This window comes from Osmerus mordax, chromosome 7 (genome assembly GCF_038355195.1).
Source record: "Osmerus mordax isolate fOsmMor3 chromosome 7, fOsmMor3.pri, whole genome shotgun sequence".
Classification (NCBI taxonomy): Eukaryota; Metazoa; Chordata; class Actinopteri; order Osmeriformes; family Osmeridae; genus Osmerus; species Osmerus mordax.
Window position 1 is genome coordinate 16,231,680 of NC_090056.1, and position 23,217 is coordinate 16,254,896.

General features: G+C 49.4%; 1 protein-coding gene across 1 annotated transcript in view; it reads right to left on the minus strand.

The window, feature by feature from the left end:
- The window catches only part of plxna3 (plexin A3), a 76,194-nt gene that overhangs the window by 42,910 nt on the left and 10,067 nt on the right, over positions 1–23,217 (minus strand). The window contains exon 3 of the mRNA XM_067239098.1: positions 1,555–1,695. Coding sequence (XP_067095199.1) covers positions 1,555–1,695 — 141 coding nt within the window. The remainder of the gene's footprint in view (positions 1–1,554; positions 1,696–23,217) is intronic.

A 23,217-nucleotide genomic window follows, 5' to 3' on the forward strand; every position in this document is an offset into this window, starting at 1 on the left:
TCTGGTCTCTCTCTTTGATCTTGTCCCACTTCTCTCCCATAAAAGTGACTTTCCCTCTCTCTCTCTCGTTCCCTCTATCACTCTTTCTTTTTCCCTCTTCCCCCTTCTCCCCCCCCCCTCTCTTCTCTGTCGCAGAAATGTCTCCACAACAGCTCTGGATTACAGCTCTGAGTTTTAGGGAATAAAGTTTTTTTTATTTTTTATTCTGCCTGTTAAAGTTGCTACTAGAACAAGATCTGCATGGCTCATATCTATTTATGTAACACTGCACCAAAACTTCACGCACACACACTCGCGCGCGCAAACGTATGCACAAACACACTCTCTCACTTCTTCATTTAGACAAGGAAGAGCTTTTCTAAAGTAGCTGGCGCCCGTTGAAGAAATGTTCTGCAGAGTAATCAGAGCTCTCTCTCTCTTCCTCATTCTTTCACACTTTCCTTTCTTCGCTGCCTTCTTTATTTCTTTCTTTTGTTCCGTCATTCTTTTTCCCTCTCTCCGGCGGTCCCTCTTGTGTGCGTGAGTGAAAGGCTAAAGATCAGCTCTCAGTGAGAACTGTACATCCGCAGCCATTCATGCCCTCTCTTCTATTGGTCCCTCTGTTCTATTCCTCCTCTCTATCCCTCCGCTTCTGTGGAGAGACAACGCCAGCTCCGAGCGGTGCATCATTATACGGAGAGCAGCTGTGGAACCAAGCTACACTCCTCTTCAGCTACACAGGAACTGGCTGCTTCCAACCTTCCTCCCAGCTGCAGCAACCTCTCCTCTCTTTCTCGCTCTCTTTCTCTTCTCAGCTGTAGCTACAATGCAACCTTCCTTTCGCAGAGGAGAGGGGAGGAAGGAGGGACGGAAGGAGGAGAGACTAAACAGGTGTTCTATACTGTATTCCCTCTTCCTGTCTTTTTCGCCAGATGTTGAAACACAGTAGAAATTTCTGCTGGCTTCTAGGACCGAGCGGAGCTTACACACACACACACACACACACACACACACACACACACATACACACACAAATACAAACACAGGACAAAGCATAGCTGTCTGCAGACAGAAAGCTTTTACACATTTAGCTTGACTAGTGTGTCGTTCTGTAGGTAAGACAGGCCTTTATGATAATGCAGAACCAACAACCATCACGCGCATGTACATATCCACACACTCGCACCAACCCATGCACATGTACGCACACACATTACACACACTCACAAAAGTCCAGAATCTGACTGGATCGGTATATTATCAGCCAGCTCTCCAGTGCTAAATCAATAGGATGTGTACTTAGCAGACACATTTAAGTTGCAGAGCTGATGGTTACATAAAGGTTTGAGAGTGAGCAGGAGAGAGGGGAGGGAGGGAGGGAGGGAGGGAGGGAGGGAGGGAGGGAAAGTAGGCCAGGCTGTATTAGACACTGTGGTTATCACTGGAACAGCATTCATACTGGGCCTGGGACTGGAACTTTCCACATCCTCACCCTGTCAATCGCATTGGCGGTCTGTCAGATTGAGATATGGTTGGTGTGTGTGTGTCTGTGTGTGTGCATGTGTGCTTGCGTACCTGTTTGTCGCTGAGCAAGTAGATGTGCTGGTGGTCAGGACTGAACACCATGTCTCGCAGTATGGGCGTGCCTTCCACCACCTCCACCGTCTCGTACAGCAGGGCACTCTGGGCCGCTGGAGGGATGCCGTCCACGCGGATCTGAGGACCAAACACACCGGGAGCTCGATTACAACTCTGGTAAAAAAAAAAAAACGTCATCAACGTCGGAAACTTTCTTTCCGACGTTACGTGATGTTTCCACTTGTGCGTGCCAGTGGCAGAGGTAACAGGCAGTATGTAGGACAGGGTTCTGTCCTGAGGTTTCTGAGCTTCCAGAACATTCTCAAGGCCCGAGAGGAGGAACGGTATCGTTTTGACTCAGACACTAATAACATTCCCCAAATCTCCCTCAAATCCTCAGCTCCTGGGTTGACCTAGAAACCAAATACACTGGATGGAAGAACGAGAGGGAGGGAGGGATAGGGGGAGGAATTGTCTCAATATGTAAGATCAGTGAAAAGAAATAAGATGAATCAAATTTTAATGATGCTGACTGCACACAAACACACACACACTGACACCCACGCACACACTGACACACACACACACACACACACCCCTACTGTTTCATGATTACCACCTTCGCTGTCTCCCCACACTGATAATTGGAACAATGAGCGTGCTCAGTGAAGGAGTTCTAAAAACGTCAGGTTGAGTAGATCTTTTGATGTGATTGGTTATAAATACTGCTGCGGCTGCTCAGTTCTCACCTAGCTGCATCGCTCTTCCCCTCTGCTGCTTTCTCTCTCTCTCTCTCTCTCTCTCTCTCTCTCTCTCTCTCTCTCTCTCCTCTCCTTCTCATCGCTCTCTTTTTCCCTCCTCAGACAGACAGTCAGACAGACAGTTTCAGAAAATGGGGGAAGGGAACAGTAAATAACACAAACTTACATTTAAAGAACAGAAATAGGAAGGATGAAAGATAAGACGAGTGGGAAGAGAGGAGCGAGTAAAGATGCAGGGAGGGGTGAGGAGAGTGAGGGAGGGGTGAGGAGAGTCAGGGAGGGGTGAGGAGAGTGAGGGAGGGGTGAGGAGAGTGAGCGAGGGGTGAGGAGAGTGAGGGAGGGGTGAGTAGATTGCGGGAGGGGTGATAAGGCAGGCTGTCTCCCTCCTAAATATGTGGGTCAGGCTGCAGTGACAAACATGGTTAGTGTGATAATGAGTTGCCTGCTCGCTGCTGCAGTCCCACTAATTAGTGGTGACAAGGTGGCTTCCATTAGACCAGCCCTGCCATATTGGGTGTCACAAGCTGCCGGCCAAGACAGGATAGAGGCCTGGGGAGTGGGTGGGTTTGTGTGTGTGTGTGTGAGAGAGAGACAGAGAGAGAGAGAGAGAGAGAGAGAGAGAGACACAGAATATTTTATGTGGTTGGAGAGGGAAAAAGAAGGAGAAAGGGGAAAAGAGGGAGAGAGAGAAAGAGGGGAGGAGAGAGGGCAAGAGAGAAAGAGAGCTAGAGCTAAAACACCCTCTAATCCACCACTACCGCAGATCTTAGTCATAACTCCACATCGTCATCAGCACTTTGACATCATGCTTCATGGATTCATCTCTTATTGGAGTGGGTTGGACACACACACATGCACTCACACCCACACAAACTAAGACCAACTTCCCTCTCTTGCCAAAACAAAAACAAGCTAAAACAGCCCTAACTGAAAGTAGGCCAATACACTGTCAACAAATGCACACACACACACACACTGAAAAAGCAGTATCCACCAGAGCCTACATACTGCTGACATCCAAACAGTACAGCAAACAAACAATCGTTTTCCAATGTGTGAACAACGTGCACTGTGTGTGTGTTGCAGGAAAACAAATGTGTGTGTGTAAAAGGAGTTTGAATTGAGTGTGTATGTGTTTTTTTTGGGTGAGTGTGTGTGCGTGCATGTGTGCGATGTTGTGTGTGATGTTTGAAGTGTGCAGCGTGGCCGGCCTATGGAGAGTAGACCTCTCAACATCAAACACCTCCGATGAAGGTAATTGGAATGTAGATAAATAATACCCTCCTCCCTATCTCTCTACCTCTCTTCCCCTGCTCTCTCCCTCTCTCACCCCCGCCCCCCCCCTCTCTCTATCCATCCTCCCACCAGATGTAGTGATTACGCTGGTTCTCTCTGGTGTAGAACACCTCAGCTGTTTCAGATCTCTGCTTGGCCTGCTTCTCCTGGGCCACAGGGAGACCACATGTGCGGTGGGTTTGTCCTCTGCTGACAGACATGAATACTGCATGAGGCTGGTCAGTGTCTGCTGCGAGCATGAGCACACTGGCTCCCACGCCAACACACACCATGAGGGGAATATCATGCTGAAACCACTCTGTCCAATTCCCCTTATTTTTTTGTATTTTTTCCCCATTTATTTAATTTATTTATTTTTTGCCGTTTTTGTTTGGGCTGTACTAGGCATGCATCTATCTAACCGTGGAATAATAAATGAATTTACAGTTTTTCTCAATTGCTAAGACACATTTCTTGAATGTGTACTGTGTTTTCTCCAAACTCTAAACACACATCTTCATACTTACACTGTTTTGGCCAAACCCTTGACTTTTGACCCAAAATCAAACACTGTAGTCAAAACCATATTATCTGTCGTATAAACCTAACTTTGCATTCAAAATACACACAAAGCCCTCAAATAAATTCAACCTTCTGAATACCCTTTAGACACTGCTGGGAGGAATTGAAAACACTATTATAAAAAGGTTTTCAAGAACCATTGACTATAACGTGTCCCTGAATTTTAGATATGTTCCACCTCATGAGTTTGACATGATGTAAATCATAAAACTCACAATTACTGCAATTGTCCTTCTTACAGGCTGTTTATTGTCTATTATACAGCAATTGCATTTTGAGCTCTTGTTACTGTAGTAGTCACAGTATACAAATAGTAGTACTGTTAGTCAACAACACAAATGTATTGCTGTAAATTGTAATTTGGGGAACAAAGGCTAAGAAAACAAGGAAAAAAACAAATCATCATAGGGATTTCTGTCATAGTGTGGCATGGATCTCATTTGAGATTGTTGTTCTTCTTCCTCTTCCTCTGCCTCTTCCTCTCCCTTGTCCACCTCCTCTCATTTGGACAATTCTTCCTTTTCTTCTGATATTTTCATCCATGATTTCAAAGTACAGATGAGCTTACCTTTGTATTCATTCCAAACCCCTGATTGCTTGTTGAGTATATTTGCTTGTTAGTGCTTACACATGGATAATTGGTTGGTAAGGGTGTTTGAATTGCGCTGTTTTGGGTTTGTTTTCTGAATGACATAATGGTGATAATTGTGTCTTAAAGTAAGAGGTGTGTTTAGACTTTTGCAAAGAAGTGTGAATGAACCTGAGAAATGTGTCAAAAAGGGTAAATTGTGTTTAAAGATTGGGGTACATGGTCTTTCTGCTGGGATTTGGCAAAATGGTTTTGTGGGGATGGCTTACACATACAATTTTTGTGTGTTAGCAATCGAGAAAAACTGTAACTCAGGAGTGGTCTTGCTGTGGTGTTCCATGGAGCTGAGTGCAAACATGTCATACCAGGGAGAGAGGCTGAAAAACAGAGAGAGAGAAACAGAGAGAGAGAGAGAGAGAGAGAGAGAGAGAGAGAGAGAGAGAGAGAGACACACACAAAGAAAGACACAAAGAAAGACACAAAGAAAGACACAAAGAAAGGGTGGACAGAGAGAGGAAAAGGGAGGGATGGTGGGAAAGGGGAGGAGGGAGAGAGAGAGAGACAGAGTCCACAGAAGGGGAACACAGTATAGTAAAGTGTAATCTTAGATCTTCTCATTGTAATTCTTTATTTAGGCGCCCTTTATACAGCGTTCCTGCCACACAAAGACAGCCAAACTGAGACAGGAACAGAGAAGTCACTCAGCCAGAACCAAACCACTTCCCAGCTAAGTATAATTATTTCATACATATTTATTTCACATTACCCAGTTAGTGTGACACTAATAGTGTCTGAAACAATGGAGTCCATGAACAAAACATGAAAGCTGCAGTTTTTGACACCTTGATCTGGCCTGGAAACAAACACACCAAACACACAGACAGGCAAGCAGACTGACAGTCATGGTACCTCATGTGAACTACAGCCTCTGTTCTGAGAGCGAAGACACACACACACACACAGGGGCCGAGCAGGGCTGAGAGAGAGGATCTCGGGGTGTGTCTAGTCCTGTCAAAAACAACTCCTGCTAGGAACAGCTGAACAGAGAGAGAGCAGGAGAGGAAGAGAGGAGAGAGCAGGAGAGGAAGAGAGGAGAGAGCAGGAGAGGAAGAGAGGAGAGAGCAGGAGAGGAAGAGAGGAGAGAGCAGGAGAGGAAGAGAGGAGAGAGCAGGAGAGGAAACGAAGATGGAGTGACAGAGGAAGACATGAGGGAGAAGCAGAGGAAGAGAGAAGAAAACAACTGATGATGTTACTCTGTCTGCCTCTATCCTGCCTCTATCCTGCCTCTCCTCCCAGCTTCTCTCCTGCCTCTCCTCCCAGCCTCTCCTCCCAGCCTCTCTCCTGCCTCTCCTCCCAGCCTCTATCCTGCCTTTCCTCCCAGCCTCTATCCTGCCTCTCCTCCCAGCCTCTATCCTGCCTCTCCTCCCAGCCTCTCTCCTGCCTCTCCTACCAGCCTGAGCTGCTTGCCCAGGCCTGGGCCAGGCTAAACTCTGGGCTCTCCGAGAATCCAGAGTGAATCCATGCTGATGTGTTTAGTCCAGGACTAGGCTCAGTTCTAATCTGTATCTGGGACACCAGCCAGGCTAGTCTAGGTCTCACCTTGCCAAGCACTCCATCTATCTTACGGACAACAAGCGGAGAGATTAGGCTAATCACTGCTTCACCACGCTAGAGGCTCGTCAACAAACAATGCTGACTGTCCTGGGTGTCTGAGGCAGCTTGTCGAAAACCACGGAAGCCAAAGTAGATTATAATTTTTTTCTTTCTCTAACGTTTGGAAACAAAGCTTTTAGAAACTTTGGAATTTTGGATTTAAGGATGAAATGCAAGGAGAGGAAGAAGGAGAAACAGTGGAGCCCGACTCCTAAAGCAGAAGGAATGACCCCCTCCTTCCTTGTCAAGTTAGCAGCTCTCATAAACAACCAACACTGGACTTCAGAGGTGGAGAGGAAATCTTGAACACATTAAACCTGTAAAGCCGTGTGTGTGTGTGTGTGTGTGTGTGTGTGAGAGAGAGAGAGAGAGAGAGAGAGAGAGAGAGAGAGAGAGAGAGAGTGTGTGTGTGTGTGAGAGAGAGAGAGAGAGAGAGAGAGAGAGAGAGAGAGAGAGAGAGAAAGAAAGAGAGAGAAAGAGAGTGTGTGTGTGTGTGTGTGTGTGTGTGTGTGTGTGTGTGTGGGTGTGTGTGTGTGTGTGTGTGTGGGTGTAATTGATCCTGTTGGAGGGGGAAGTGGGGTCAGTGTGCCCTGGACCTTGGTCCTGAACAAAAGAGGCTGAGGATTCAATTAAACCTCCTCTCCTGTCTCTCCCACACAGCCTGCTGCCCCTGCACACACACACTCTCTAACACACACACACACACACACACTCCCATACACACCCACACACACCCACTCATACACACACCCACAAATACCACACACACACTGTCAACACATGCTTTGTTCCAGTACAACAGCCACATAGCCCCAGGGCCAGTCCGCACACACATACGTGCACATACACACACAGTAATACTCTTCTGCTTGGCTGCCTAGCCTGTGGCTGTCTCCGGGTGACCCTTAACCTTAGCTGACCTCCGACCCCAGTGTGAGCACAGGTCAGAGGTGTGTGTAGAATGTCTGAATTATGTTCTGTCTGTGTGTGTTTTAGTGTGTGTATGTGTGGGTGTGTGTAGCAGAAAACAGCTACGGCATTCACAAGTAGACACAATTAGCCCACTGATAGCAGTGGGATTTGTGCTACAGTACTGATCACTGATCATTAGCTAGGCCTGGTGACTAGAGAGGGCCTAGAGCTCCTGCCGGGATGGAATGACCAACACACACACACACACACATACACACCCTAACCCTAACAGATCTATGCAAGTCAATACCTAACCCATTTTCAGTAGAGTGAGACAATAGTGCTTGCTTCACTGATTGATCAAAGCCAGGGTGTGTTATAGGCATCCTGTGTTTCCCAACACATCCCACTCACACTCACTCACACACTCACACACACAACACACACACACACACAACACGCACACAGGAAGGTGTCAGGAGGTGTTGATCGGTCAAGCTCTGGTAAACACAGCAGAGCTGAGGGTGCCCGAGCTGTCAAACCACCGACCAATCAGGCCCGGAAAACACACAAACACACCCAGGGTTGGTTCTAACAGACCAGAGAGTAGCAACTGGCTGCGTGTGAAGGTAACCCTGTCTGCCAGTGGTTAACGTCAAGCTGTGACTGGTCCAGAATGTCCACACCCACGCGGGGACGGAGCGCGGACTCAGCGCGTGACACAGCTGAGCACCAACGAGAGGTCACAAACTCAGGAAATTCACAAAGGAAGTTTGGAACAAAACGCCCCAGCGGGTCCTGACTTGACACCTGAGGGGTGAGGGGGCCTGTGGGTCGCTGGGGCTGCTCAGTGTGGCTCCAACACGCTGTGGTTTGGTCAGATAAGAAACTAGCATGCACTAAACTCAGTGTTTCCCCTACCATTATATTAGGGGGCCGCCCCGCCCCCCCAACGGCACCCTCCGCCCCCCCTGGAAGGTCAAGTTAATAATAAAAAAATGTAATACATCTTTTTATTTAATTTATATATATATCGCCAGATCACAAAATAAGTCATTTAAGGTTACCTTTCCTATAAAACAGGTCTATAGCTTGCTCTTTTATTAAACAAACTAAATGTTTGTGTTGTTATTAAAAACTAAAAACAAACTTATGTTATTTATCTTATTTACACGACGGCATGTCATTTCTGTCTCTACATGGTTGGTCGCCCCCCCCCCCCAACTATCCCATGTCTCCACACTAGTGGCAGCATGTGACTGTTCTGGGCCACACTGAGCTCTGACATTACCCAGAACGCTCTTCTGTGGAAATATTATAATATGTAATATATAGCGGGTCTCCTAAAAGAGCACATAAAAGGTGGTTAACAACTATGTGGAACCAGACGTACTATTTAAGATGTGTTGTTTGGGACTTTCCCTTCTCCTGGTTAACACAGGGATTAGACCTGGGTGTGCCTGCTGCCCCGCACCAGCCAATCAGGGCTCATCGTCTCATATCAAACCACCAGGTTCCAGGCAGCACCAGTCTGAACCAGCCTGCATCCTCCAAGTCAGAAACACAGCAGACTCTCTGTCTGGAGGGGGGAAAACATCTGTAGTGAATCCGTGTTTGTGTACAAACACAGTTAACTGAGCTCACACACACACACATACGCATACACACACACACACACATACACAGTTTGCTGTCTGCTGACTCACAACTGAACACCCCATACACTCTACGGCTCCCAGAGGGGGAATCTACAGTGCAGTTGCTGCTTAAAACAGACAAGTCAGTCACAACATTATTCGTACTTCTCCCTGTGAGAGCAGCTGGGATGCTGGGGGTGGGGGCCCAGGAGGGTGGGGGCACAGGAGGGTGGGGGCACAGGAGTCAGGACAGGCACTGTTACTGCTGCCACTAGCTGGCTGTGTACGCCATCTTTATTTGACTTTATTCTGTTCATAAATCTGATGCAAGTATTGAAAAGTGTCTGTAAAACTTTAAACCGAATTACTGTAAGAGGCTATCTGTCATTGTCCAACTTGAGATAGAGTGTCTTGCTGAAGACTAAGACACACACACACTGACTGATAACAGTACAGAGCAATTCTGGATCATACATTAGACCAATTAAAAAGCACTTAGGATATTTATGGTGTTTAGCTTGACTATGAGTGCTCAGGAACCTGAGGAAGTCTGACGGACCAATTAAACCCCCGTCTGAAGCAGTCCAGGTGTCCTTCTCCACACACACACACACACACACACACACACACACACACACACACACACCGTACTGAAGGTGTAGGGTTACTGGAGAGGAATGTGATGCAGGCCGGCTCTCAGGTTGCCCACAGCAGCCCAGTCTGGGACTAGAACACCGGGGACTTCCATTTTCACCCCCTCCCACCCTCTCTCCATCCTCCCAGCCAGCTTTAGTGTTCTAGAATATAAGCTGGGCGTGTTCTGGAACATACCATGGGTACTAGAACCTAGCTTGGGTTCTAGAATAGGTACTAGAACATGGCCTGAGTTCTAGAATGTGAGGACATGGAAGCAGCAGCAGCTGACAGGCCTGGTTACTGACCCCACATACTCTGACTCAGTCCTCATTCATTCTCCATGCTGGCCGAATTCCCTTCGTTCAGGGGGACAGCCTGTTAACCACTTAGGAATGAGCTTTCTATCCACTGATATGATGAGAGGCCAATTTTATTCAATTTGGCCATATAGGTTTTATCACTCTGATGTAAAGGTAAAACTGTTCACCTCACTCTGTGATCTCCATATCGTTATCGGGTGGTTACTCCAGCTTTGCACTGTGTGTGCATGTGTGTGCCTGTCGCCATTCGAGATTTTGCGCTCAGTTTCACACACACTCGCTCACGTCAATGCAGTGCTCATTGTGCAGAGGCCCTGGTCACTTCCGTGTGTGTTTGTCCTGTGTGCGTGACGGGCCTGGCTGTGTGATCTACAGGCTCCAAGCCCATTGTTTCCCTGTCCAGGGTCGCCCAGTAGGCATGCATGATCATCAATCTGAAACAGGCATGTTACTGTAGTCACAATTACTACACGTCACACACATAACTCTTGGTTATGCTGTGTATCTCTCTCCAACAAGGCCACATCGCACACACACAAACACTTGTGTTCACGCACACACATACACACTGTTCATACATGAATCAAGCAGAATGATTAACTCTGACAATGCAACTAATAATCTATCCACACAGGGGTATTGTTATGGGGGACCTGTATGTGCATACGTGCTTCCTGAGAGAGAGAGAGAGAGAGAGAGAGAGAGAGAGAGAGTGTGTGTGTGTGTGTGAGAGAGAGAGAGAGAGAGAGAGAGAGAGAGAGAGAGAGAGAGAGAGAGTGTGTGTGTGTGTGTGTGAGAGAGAGAGAGAGAGAGAGAGAGTGTGTGTGTGTGTGTGAGAGAGAGAGAGAGAGAGAGAGAGAGTGTGTGTGTGTGAGAGAGAGAGAGAGAGAGAGAGAGGAAGAGAGAGAGAGAGAGAGAGAGAGAGAGAGAGAGAGAGAGAGAGAGAGAGAGAGAGAGAGAGAGAGAGAAAGAGAGAGAGAGAGAGAGGAAGAGAGAGAGAGAGCAGTTTTATGGCCTGCTGCTGGGTACCGTTATTGACCCTCTGACTTGCAGTAAACACGTCGCCTCTATATACCCTTTCACCCCCCTCCTATAGACCCGGACATAGCCATCCCATAATATCCCTCACCTCACGTTGTTTCCAGCTGGTTCAGCAGCACATTGTTAAGGATACCCATGTTTTATGATAACCTTTGTGGAGGAGCAAGGGATTCCTGATGAAGAGCTATAAATACAAGTCTGACTTAGCAGCTTTTAACCAGATGAAACAGGCAATCAACATGGTAGAAAAGTATACTGCATATCTGTGTTTATGAACCTAACACATCCTATAGTGTATATCTGTGCATGTGAACATCCTTTAGTGCATATGTGTTTATGAACCTAACGCATTCCATAGTGTGTGTCTGTGGGCGACCCAAGTGGCTTTATGCGGCTCAATAATTCTATGGGAGCCATCTGGAGGCCTGCTGATCTAATAGAGAGAGAGAGACAGAGAGAGAGAGAGAGAGAGAGAGAGAGAGAGAGAGAGGAGAGAGAGAGAGAGAGAGAGAGAGAGAGAGAGAGAGAGAGAGAGAGAGAGAGAGGGAGAGGGAGGAGGAAGAGGGGATGAGGACTGGGGGAGAAAAGAGACAGGAAGGTAACTAGATGTACTTCATCAGAATAATGAGTCAGTCTGCCCTGATGACTTGTTCATGGGCAGCAGGAGCGTGTTTGGTCTTGTGTGTTTGTGTGTGTGTGTGTGTGTGTGTTTAGGGGGTCAAAGAATTGAGGACCAACTCTTAAAACAACTATCAGCTTTGAACCTATCAGCTGATAACATCTACAGTAACAAGTTGCTTTCCTGCCTCTCGTACGCACACACACACACACACACACACGCCACACATTTGCTGTGAAGAACCTTCTTTTCTCCTTAACACTGGGAGTGGAACCTTGACACAACCAGCACCTGGCACCAACTGGAAACCACCAGCCCTCATGTTCCTCACACACACACACACACACACACACACACACACTCGTCCTCCCACAGCCTGAGAATTATTGTTGATCTCTCTCTCCCCAAAAGGTGATGGTTTCTGAGATCCTCAGGGGCTTTACCGGCCCTTCTGCCTCTGCTGCTAGCTTATCACACACACACACACACACACAAACACACATCTCCAGAATACTAAAGCAAACTCTCCTACACAACTAGAGAATACTAGAATACTAAGTCTAGCTCTCACATATAAACACCTCCAGAATCTTGAGGCTAGTTCTCAACAGACACACACACACATAAACACAGACAGAAACTAAGGCTATAACTCAATCAAGCCCACACCACCAGCATACTGACTGAGGACACCCTCTTTCTCTGAGAGAGAGGGGCGATATATTTGTGGCCAGATGTGTGGAGTGACAAGGACATTTCCTGACCTTCCCTCCCTCCTCTGGGAAAACGAGTCCAGTCCTGCTCTCCAAAAGACGGCCCCCTCTCTCCATCCTCTCTCTCCATCCCCTCTCTCCATCCTCTCTCTCCATCCCCTCTCTCCATCCCCTCTCTCCATCCCCTCCCTCCATCCCCTCTCTCCATCCCCTCCCTCCATCCCCTCCCTCCATCCTCTCTCTCCATCCCCTCCCTCCATCCCCTCCCTCCATCCCCTCTCTCCATCCCCTCTCTCCATCCCCTCCCTCCATCCCCTCTCTCCATCCCCTCTCTCCATCCCCTCTCTCCGTCCTCTCTCTCCGTCCCCTCTCTCCGTCCCCTCTCTCCGTCCTCTCTCTCCGTCCCCTCCCTCCGTCCTCTCTCTCCATCCCCTCCCTCCATCCTCTCTCTCCATCCCCTCTCTCCATCCCCTCCCTCCATCCCCTCTCTCCATCCCCTCTCTCCATCCCCTCCCTCCATCCCTCCCTCCATCCTCTCTCTCCATCCCCTCTCTCCATCCTCTCTCTCCATCCTCTCTCTCCATCCCCTCTCTCCATCCTCTCTCTCCATCCCCTCCCTCCATCCTCTCTCTCCATCCTCTCTCTCCGTCCCCTCCCTCCATCCTCTCTCTCCATCCCTCCCTCCGTCCTTCCTTCTATCTGTCCTCGTCAGACCAGCGATAAGACACTGGGAGCAGTTGGATGTTAAATCCATCCTAGCGGGCAGTCACAGCTCTGCAATGGTTGAAGCTGAATCCTTTCACTTATTTACCAAGCTCATTAAAGAGCAGCTTATGAAGAGACGGGCGGTCTGCGTGTCCCTCAGTGTGGATGTGAGCCGCCCGTCAGTGTGTCCTTGAGAGGAGCGTGAGACTATCGAGCCTGAACAAACTACCGTTTGTTCAGGCTCTTCGCAGACGGCTTCACACCACTTCTTCTGGTTTTATGATGGATGAGCGTTCGGACTTGGTCGTATTTCGCTGGTCTGCGGGGCTAAAACACAAGTTGGGGGTACCTGGGGGGGGGGGGTCTGCTATCTCTGAGGCGGAGTGGCGGAGAAAGAGGAAAAGAACAGTCGTATTCCACGCAACCACCTCACTGAAGCAGAACGGGTGTTAAATCAACAGGATCAGAGTCAGGAGCCAGAACATAAGTTCTACTGTGATAATGGCAGATTGAGCGGAGACTTTGAGCCAACAGTGTGTTGTTGAGGAACAGCCCTAGCTATTGTTCACAGCTCCCAGCCGCAGAAAGCATGGACACGAGCCACGGTGGTGCTCCCATCAGACTGATAGCGTGGAGGAACAGTGTCGCTAGTCTGTCACCTGCCCTCTAACCTGGTTCTAGGATACCACACAGCCAGACAGGCCAGGGAGGAACACAATGGAGTAGAATACACACACACACACACGTACATTCACTCATTCACAGACACACACACACTCACACACAAACAGCCCAGGATGCATCAGGCTGGCCTAGACACTGCTCAGTGAACCATTAACCCTTGGGGGTGGAGAGGAGAGATGGGGGGGGTTGAAGATGGGGCTAGAAGAGGTTTAAGCTCATTAATCGCTTCCCCAGTTCCCTTTAGCAATGAACACACACACGCACACATGCGTGCGCACACACACAGAGGCAGAAGACCACAGAGGGAGGGACACAAACAACAACGAGACCACCAAGCAGGAGAGAAGGGGTGCGGGGGTGCAAGGGGAAACCCCCCCAGGCACGCAACTGTCACCTCTGCTCTTCTCTGCTTCCCCCTCCCTCCCCCCTCCCCCCTCCCTCCCTCCCTCCCTCCCCCTCCCTCCCCTCCCCCCTCCCTCCCTCCTCCCCTCCCTTCCTCCCCCCTCCCTCCACCCTCCCTCCCCCTCCCCTCCTCCCTCCCTTCCTCCCCCCTCCCTCCCTCCCCCTCCTCCCTCCTCCCTCCCCCCTCCCTCCACTCCTCCCTCCCTTCCTCCCCCCTCCCTCCCCCCTCCCTCCCTCCCCTCCCCCCTCCCTCCCTTCCTCCCCCCCCTCCCCTCCACCCTCCCCTCCCCCCCTCCCTCCCTCCCTCTTCAGGCCTTTTAGAGCTGATCTCTCCTGTCTGGACCCCCCCCCCTCCCCTCTCACTCTTCCTCTCTCCCCCTGCTCCTCTGACACTGGATAGAGAGATGATGGCATGGGCAGCAGTTTAAAGCTGCAGGATACACACACACAATCACACAGAGGTGGATGACACCCTTTCTAGCAGCCCCCAACCAACCAGTCAGCCTGCCAGCCCCCAACCAACCAGCCAGTCAGCCTGCCAGCCCACAACCAACCAGCCAGTCAGCCTGCCAGCCCACAACCTACCAACCAGCCAGCCCACAACCAACCAGCCAGTCAGCCTGCCAGCCCACAACCTACCAACCAGCAGGCCCACAACCTACCAACCAGCCAGCCCACAACCAACCAGCCAGTCAGCCTGCCAGCCCACAACCAGCAGGCCCACAACCTACCAACCAGCCAGCCCACAACCAACCAGCCAGTCAGCCTGCCAGCCCACAACCTACCAACCAGCAGGCCCACAACCTACCAACCAGCCAGCCCACAACCAACCAGCCAGTGAGCCAGCCAGCCCACAACCTACCAACCAGCAGGCCCACAACCTACCAACCAGCCAGCCCACAACCAACCAGCCAGTCAGCCAGCCAGCCCACAACCAACCAACCAGCCGGCCAGTCAATGCTGTAGGCCCCTTGCCTGCCTCTCAATGTCTGGTCATATCAGCCTTCGCTTCTCAAGCCAGCCTTCCAACCAGCCATGACCTGCCGTGCCCCCAGCCCTAGTCCCTGTGTGATGGCTTGTATCAGGGAGATGACTCAGCCTGGGTTACCAGCAGCTCCAGCTCCAGGTGACTCTGCCACAGCCCTCCAGGCTTAGCTAGGTGAGCTGTCCAAGGTGTTGCATGACAACAGCGGTGTAACTGCATCACACAGCCACCTGAGAGAAGGAGGTGGGAACACACAGCACGGACCCAGGCGCACACACACTCACACACACTCACACAAACACACAGAGCTCTGTAGACATCCAGAGGGTCACTAAGGATGATGTCTAACCTGTGGACTAGCTAGCTCCACTCCTTAAGCTAATACCATGCCATATACAATCGCATACACAAAACATTGTTTATATTTACCGACGAGGGACCTCTTAAATAATTCAGCAATATGCTCACTTCACACTTCATTTCTAACACCACTTTATTTCACAGCCCCAGGGGACATCTCCCAAGGTCAAGCCTAAGCAGGCTCACTCTGAGCAGGCAGAAAACCCCAGGACACTCCCAGGCTTCCCGGCCTAATCCTCCGCTGTGGGCCACTGAGCATTCTCAACCGCACTCTCTCTCTCTCTTTCACTCCCTCCCCCCTTCTCTCTCTCAGACAACAAGACTTAAGTTATAATCACATCCTAAAGGCAGAGGGAGGGTGGGGAGAGGGGAGAGCGGGCAGAGAGGGAAATATGGCACAGTAAAAGAAGGAAACAGGAGAGGGGGAGAGAGAGAGAGAGAGAGAGAGAGAGAGAGAGAGAGAGAGAGAGGGAGAGAGAGACAGAGAGAGAGAGGTATTGGAAAGAAAGACAGAAGAAAGGAATAAAAACAAGTGAGCCATTTGGGACCTGCCAGATTTGCGTATCTCTCCATCTCCTTGGTAACAGAATAATAAGTGATGCATTCTCGTCAGACATCCTGCCTGCAGCGCTTCTTTGGTCTCTGCTTCAGGTCGTCAACAACACTCTCATCCCCTCCCCCACCCTCCACACTTCCAATCCCTCCCTCACGAGCTTGATCAATAGTGGAACCAGTCTAATATCTACCAAGTTATCTTACAATTAGGCCAACTCATTCCATTAACCACCTCAGGTAGACACACACACACTCACAATGGACACACACACACTACCCATCTGTGCTTCAACCGTACTCGCTGGAGCCATAAACCCTAATCAATAGAATTGATAAAGACATTCGCAAAGCCTCTCGTTAATAACTGGAGGAGGATAAACAGCCTCTTTGGTACAAACAAAGTGGGACAGGCGCTTATCAATATGTAAAAACACAAGGTCGTAAATTTCTACTATAACTGTATAAGAGTTGAGGCAGCAATGAGCGGTTCTGCTGAGCAAACTCTTTGTCTGTATAGTGTTAATCTGTCTGCAGACTACAGCCACAATAACACACATTATAGATTCATAGGCAGCAGCGGAATATGACCACAATCGCACCCTCATTCATGCCGCACTGGACATCACTATTATCTAGTCAACAATGGGCAAAACAGAGGGACGGGCAGGCGAGCAGGCAGACAGACAGACGGGCAGACAGACAGACAGACAGGTGGGCAGACAGACAGACGGGCAGACAGACAGGTGGGCAGACATATATGTGACTCAATCAACCCCTGACAACTGACTTGTGGAATTTTATTCCGACTTTTTAGTTTTCATGAGGTACTCTCATGTTTATATGGCCAAGCTGTCTTTCAGCCAATGGTGTTTCCAGACCGAGGATCACTCTCCTTTATGGCGGTTGTGTGTTTTTGTTTGATTTAGACAGAGAGCAAAAACGTTCGTGAAAAAGAGAGATGGGGAGCAAGAGAGCGTGAGAGAAGACAGAGAGAGAAGGAGAGAGAAAGACAGGGGGAGAGAGAGAGAAGGGGAGGGAGAAGGACAGACAGAGAGAAGGGAGGAGAGAGAAGGAAAGAGACAGAGAGAGAAGAGACAGAGAGGGAGGGAGCGAGAAGGAGAGAGGGGAGAGAAAGAGAGGAGAAAGAGAGAGCAGGGTAGGGCAGGGGGGCTCAGGGGGCCTGTAAATGTCTCCAGCATGAGGTAGCCAGCCTGCCGTAAGTCTGCTCTGAAGCAGGACCCACAACCATCAACACTACCGGCTCATTGTGCGTGTGTGTGTGTGTGTGTGTGTTGGTGTGTGTGTTTCGGTCCGTCTGTGTATGTGTGAGCGTGCACAAGGGACTGTCTTGTGTCAAAAAAGTGAATTTATCAATGTGGGTTTTTTCTATCTCCCCTGCTCCGTCCTGCTAAAGTGTGGAGAGGAGATAGAGAGCTGAGGCAGAGCCAGGATAAATATGAGGCTGATGGAATTCCAACGTCTGAGTCTCCGAAATCAGGATGACACTGGACAGGACAGCCCCCGGACCCCGGGTAGGGCTCCAGTCCAAACCCTGGATCCAAACCTTCACTAGCACATCCAAATCTCTCTGCTTCAACTTGTCACCGTTTCCCTAAAGGCCACATTGCAAGCCGTGGACTGGGAACCCCTCTGAGCAGCATTGCAAACCCTAGACACAGACCACCGCTGAGGCACCTTCTCACATACGCTCTGCTGCTCTTTAACAACACACTGCCCTGACAGGGATATAAACCAAACTGACTGAGACTAACACGAGGAATCGTCCTTTAACTGAATTTCAAGTATTGGAAACTCACTGTTTGGCGAGGACACCGTGCGCTATCTTTAGGGTGACTGAGAGACCGATGCAATCAGACTGCAGATTTGTGATCTAATCACGACTCTGATCAGGAGTATTCAGATGTCTCTACACTCAGACTTAGTAGCGGTAGTTGTTGAGTTGGGGTTGAGATAGATGTCTGATGCTGCCTGAAACTGCCTCTGGCTCCAGCCTCGACAACACACAGGGCCTCATGAGGCCCACTGAGGAGACCACAACCAAGAAGCTCCACGCCAGCCGACACTGTCAGCAGTCTGCCAACGGTGCATGTCACAAGCAGACACCTGCACACACCGAGGGATAGGGATGATGTCTGGACGGTTGGGCACGTCTGTAAGATGTCTGGACGGCTGGGCACGTCTGTAAGATGTCTGGACCCCTGCCTTCTGTCTTCAGGCCCTGTCTCTGACAGACAAAGGCAAGCCAGTCGGTGAAAGCCACAGTGGTGGCGTTGACACAGCTTTGTTATTCACAAGCTCACACCGCTGGGTACGAGGATGGGGGAGGGAGCGTGTGTGTGTGAGGTGTGTGTGTGTGTGGGGGGGGGGGGGGGTGACAGGGGGGGTGGGGTGTAATAGTAGAAGTGGGGTGTAGACGCTGTGCAGCAGAGGGTGGATGGGGGGTGGGAGTGTGGATAGTGGATGTGCTTATGGATTGGAGGAATGGCAGGTTGAAGGGTGAGTGTGTGTGAGTGAGTGTGTGTGTGTGTGTGTGTGTGTGTGTGTGTAAGTGTGTGTGTGAGTATGTGTAGGGTTCAGTGTGACAACCAACCTGACACCCCAGCAGGGATGAAGACACCTTACTAGAGGGAGGGAATGATCAGCTAGGCCCAGATCCACATCTCACCCTGCCAGCTGGCTAGCCATCAATACCACAATCAGGATGATCAATACATGTGCTGCCTCCACAGAGAAACCCATCTGTGATCCGGGGAGGAGAGAAGGAGGTGAGGACAGGGGGTGATGTACCAGTGGCCATGTGAGCAAACAGGCGATTAGAGCAGAGCAAACACTGAGCTGAGCTGGTGCTGTCAGGGGCACCCACTCATCCGTGTACGCCAGAGCAGAACACACACACACACACATCAGGGTCTGCAAAGAGCATTTACACAGATAGCATAATGCTACACAGCCAAAACACCAGCTCCAAGTATTCATAGAAGTCAGCTTTGAACCAAAGCTAGCTTTATCCACACTTCTCCAGGCAAGCAGTCATAGGGTAGCCTTATGCTATGGATTACCTGGTTAGGATAGTGCCTCTGACCTAGCCTAACACAATTCTAGGTTAGGCAAACGTGGTTCTAGGCTAGACTGTCAGGAACTTGGGCTAGGTGTGGAGGAATGAAATCTATGCTGCTAATCTATGCTGCTATTTCATATATTCTATGTCTCTCAGGGTTTCCCCTACCATTATATTAAGGGGGCGCCCCGCCCCCCCAACGCTACCTCCCGCCCCCCCCTGGAAGGTCAAGTTAAATAAAAAATAAATAAACATTTTTAATATAAATTATATAGCGCCCGATCCCAAAATAAGTCATTTAAGGTTACCTTTCCTATAAAACAGGTCTATAGCTTGCTCTTTTATTAAACAAACTAAATGGCCTTATGTTATTTCTTATTTACACAACGGCATGTCATTTCTGTCTCTACATGGTCGCCATCGCCCCCCCCCCCCTCCCGCTCTGTTACAATAAAAAGACAATCAATACTTCAGATATACCAAAATGCATAATGATAATGCTGAACATATATTCCAGATATAATCAATGCTTCAGATATAAATAAGTAATGATTATGATTATGCACCATGACAGTGTCTGTGAGAGTGAGATGAGGGTCCTTCTCAAGAGAATGTATCTTTTAGTGAAAAGAGGAATGCATTAAGTCAGCGTACTGGCAGGGAGAGATGCACGGGTTGATACGATTTGCTGCAGAGTATATGGAAGTCAAGGCCAGTGTATGGTACCGTACCCTCTGCTCGAAGGAGAATGTATCCTTTTGCATCTGGTCAACATCATCAGACCTTTAGGTCTGCCCTGGTTGCTTTGCCCCCCTGGATATCATCAGACCTTTGGACTGCCCACCTTGACTGCTCACAACCTCCTTCTAAAACCTAATAGGATGAGGACATCATCGCCCTGGTCTGGTGGCCAATCATCTGACAAACCCCTCCCTTCTGGGAAGGAGTACAAGACCTGTGTGCCCTGCAAAGGTCGGGCAGAATTGAACTGGGAAGAACTCTCTCTGACTTCTGTCAAGACTGTTCTCACAAAGGCCTTTGTCTTCTCTACTCTACGAAGCGAGACTGGTAACATTGACTGGTATCGCCGATCTAGTTTGAGACACCATGGTGTATTGTATTAATTGTTTGATTTGCATAATTTCTTATCTTATTAAACTACAAATAACTTGGTCTGGCATTTAACCTTGTATTCTTCTCGACCAAATTGAAACTCAACATAGGCTAACATGATTATTGACTATCCTTAACGTCTATGCTAATAGGGTCCTCTGCTGGGCGAAAACGGCCCTGTCCTAAAGCTAATGCTAACATAGTCGAACGCTAGTCTAAAACGCTTCTAATCCAGGCACTACTAGGGAGTCAGGCCTTGAATCGACTGTGTAAACGGCCATTAAGGCAGGCTATTCAGAATCCCACGATTCATTTACAACCTCATCTCATCACTCCGGGAACAATGGCCTGGCTGCCCACCCTCACTTCCTGCTGCTAGCATGCTAAACTCACCAGCGGCGTAGCGCCGACAGCTCCGCGCGGAGGTAATTAATTATTGTAAGGAAATTATTGTCACTCAGCCTGTCTCGCTCACAACAAGCGGTATGAGCATTTAGTGCTTAGTGGACGGGAACGTTCAGAATTCAGATGAGGGGATTTTCCCTGGCGGTATTGTTGTCTCTGTTATCTACCATCTCCCGGCGTGAAAGAGAGCGAGCGAGAAAGAACTACAATTTGAACAAAACACTAAGTAGTTTGTTCTCATGACCTTCCGTTCTATTATGGAAACCCAAACACGTACATTACGGATCTTCCTACTTCGCCTGACCTGCTGTGTATATGTAACAGAGGTGGTTTGGAAAGCTTGCTTGCACGATTATGAAGAAGAATACTATATTTATCTAACATCTTGTGGCACAGGCGTGTAGGGAGCTGCGGAACCCACGCATGTCAATGCGTCCATCGGAGAAATATGCTTCTGCATTTCTTCTTGGGCAGCCAGGAACAGTGGGCAACCACATCAACAGCGCCCAGGAACCAAGTCCCAGCGCTCGCCAGGGACATGGGCAAGGAGCAATCTGTTCTTAAAACTGGGCTTCTTTGCGAAGGAAACCAACGTGAGCACGTGGAGAATATGCAAACTCCACATAGAAAAGGCTCAGGAGATAACATCAGCAAGCCCCATTCAAGAATAAAACCCATGGCCTTCTTGTTACAAGGCACTATGCCACACAATGTAAGCCTGTGTAAATCCTGGAAAAATACCGGCTCTTAGCTAGCTGGGGACACCAATTTTTGAATTGTGCACAATCAATGAGCCAATCAGAACACGGAAAGAGCACGTGGAAATTCAACAAAGATCATGTGTAAATAGCTACCTAACTCTATTCTCGACTAGTGCAGGCAACTGCCAAACTGAGGGCATTGTGTCTGGGGCTAAGGCTAGACTTTAGCTCGGCAAGGCTGCACACTCTGAAAAGCCAGTCACACACAATAGTAGTTTACCACAGGCTACAGGCCAGTGTGATGCGGCCTTATGAAAGTGCTTATTATCAACCAGTGTGATAGCAGCCTGCATGTAGCCCCACAGTAGACCTTATCAAGAGAATCAGCAGAGCAGCAGCAGACTTAATTAAGACGTGTGTGCGTGTGTGTGTGTGTGTGTGTGTGTGCCTGCTTGCGTGCATGCATGCGTTAAATCCAACCCGTCACACAGACAGACAGTCCATTGTCTCTCCAGTCATTGTGTTTAATTCAGGCCCGCTTCCTGCCATCTCCTCTCCTCGGAGACAAAGAGACAACCAATCAGAAGACACCGACGGCAGATCCCTGTGACACATATCACCACCAGCTCTTTTCTACTGTATCAAAAGATACAAGTCCTCCAACACACTCACAGCCCGGCCTACTTCTCACTGAACATCTTCCTTTTTTATTCTCCTATTGTCTTTTTAATAGTTCTACACGGCAAACAAGGGAGTAAAGGCATTAAGTAGGGTTAATAATACATTTCTGGGATTGTGGCATGCTTATTAAGATCTTGTACATGGGCTAGGGTGTCAGAGGGCTATGTTCCATAGGCTTTGCAGCATGCTGTGTTTGTCATTGTGTTGTGGTATCCAGGACTCATGCTCTATCCGTGTCACTGCATCACATCTAAAAGCAATTTCAGGACATGTCACCCATAGCCTGCCCCCCCCCCCCCCTCGTCCCCCCATCCCTCTTCTATATCCCTCGCATCACTGCCCCATTCAGTCGGAAGAGAAATATCCTTCCCTCCTGCCCTCCTCATCTTCTCTCCCGGTCCTCTCCTCATCTTTCCTTTCCCCTGCCCTCCCACTCTCACGGTTGCGTTCATGTTCGTTTTTTCTTCTTCTGACATCATGGTGTGTAGATCGAAGGAGGCTCACAGACTCAGGCCCCCTGGCCTCCACAGTCCTCCCAGTCCAGCCCCACAACCCCCTGGGTCTGACGCCTCACCTTCTCACGGGAGCAGGGGAGGGGAGTAGAGACAGGGGAGCTCCCAGTCTCCAGATCCTGGAGGGGGTCCAGCTGTTGGGACTGTGGCAATGGGGACTGCTCTGGACCAACCACAGGGCTGAGCCACTCCCTACAGTGGAGCCTGGAATAGACTACCGCCAAGGAAAGCCTGCTATTATATCAGGACTTGAAAAAGCTGCTCTGCTCAGCAGCTTGTCTAAGAGATAGGCCTCCAGTTCTCTCTCCCACTCTCTCTTTCGGTCTCTCTCTATCTTCTCATTCTCTTTCTATCCTCTCTCTATTTCTTCCTAGACCTAAATGGCAATCAGAGCGGCTCCAGCTCCCCCCAAACGCAGCCCCCCCCCCCCCCCCCCCCACACACACACACACACACAGCCAGTGTACGGTAGAAGTGTCTAACTATTGAGGAATGTTGATGTCTTTACAGAATCAGCAGGTATGAACGTCAGCCTGTCTCTTCTCATCCCCCTGTCTCTTCATCAATCTGGTGTCCCTCTATCCCTCTTTCCATTTCTCTCTCTCTCCCCTTCTCTCCCTCCCTCTCTCTCTCTCCCCCTCTCCTCCCCTCTGATCATCAGCTCTTCTCAAACAGAGAGACACAGAAAGGCAGACTGACGAGCAGACAGGCAGAGACAGACAGGCAGAGAGAGGTGAAAG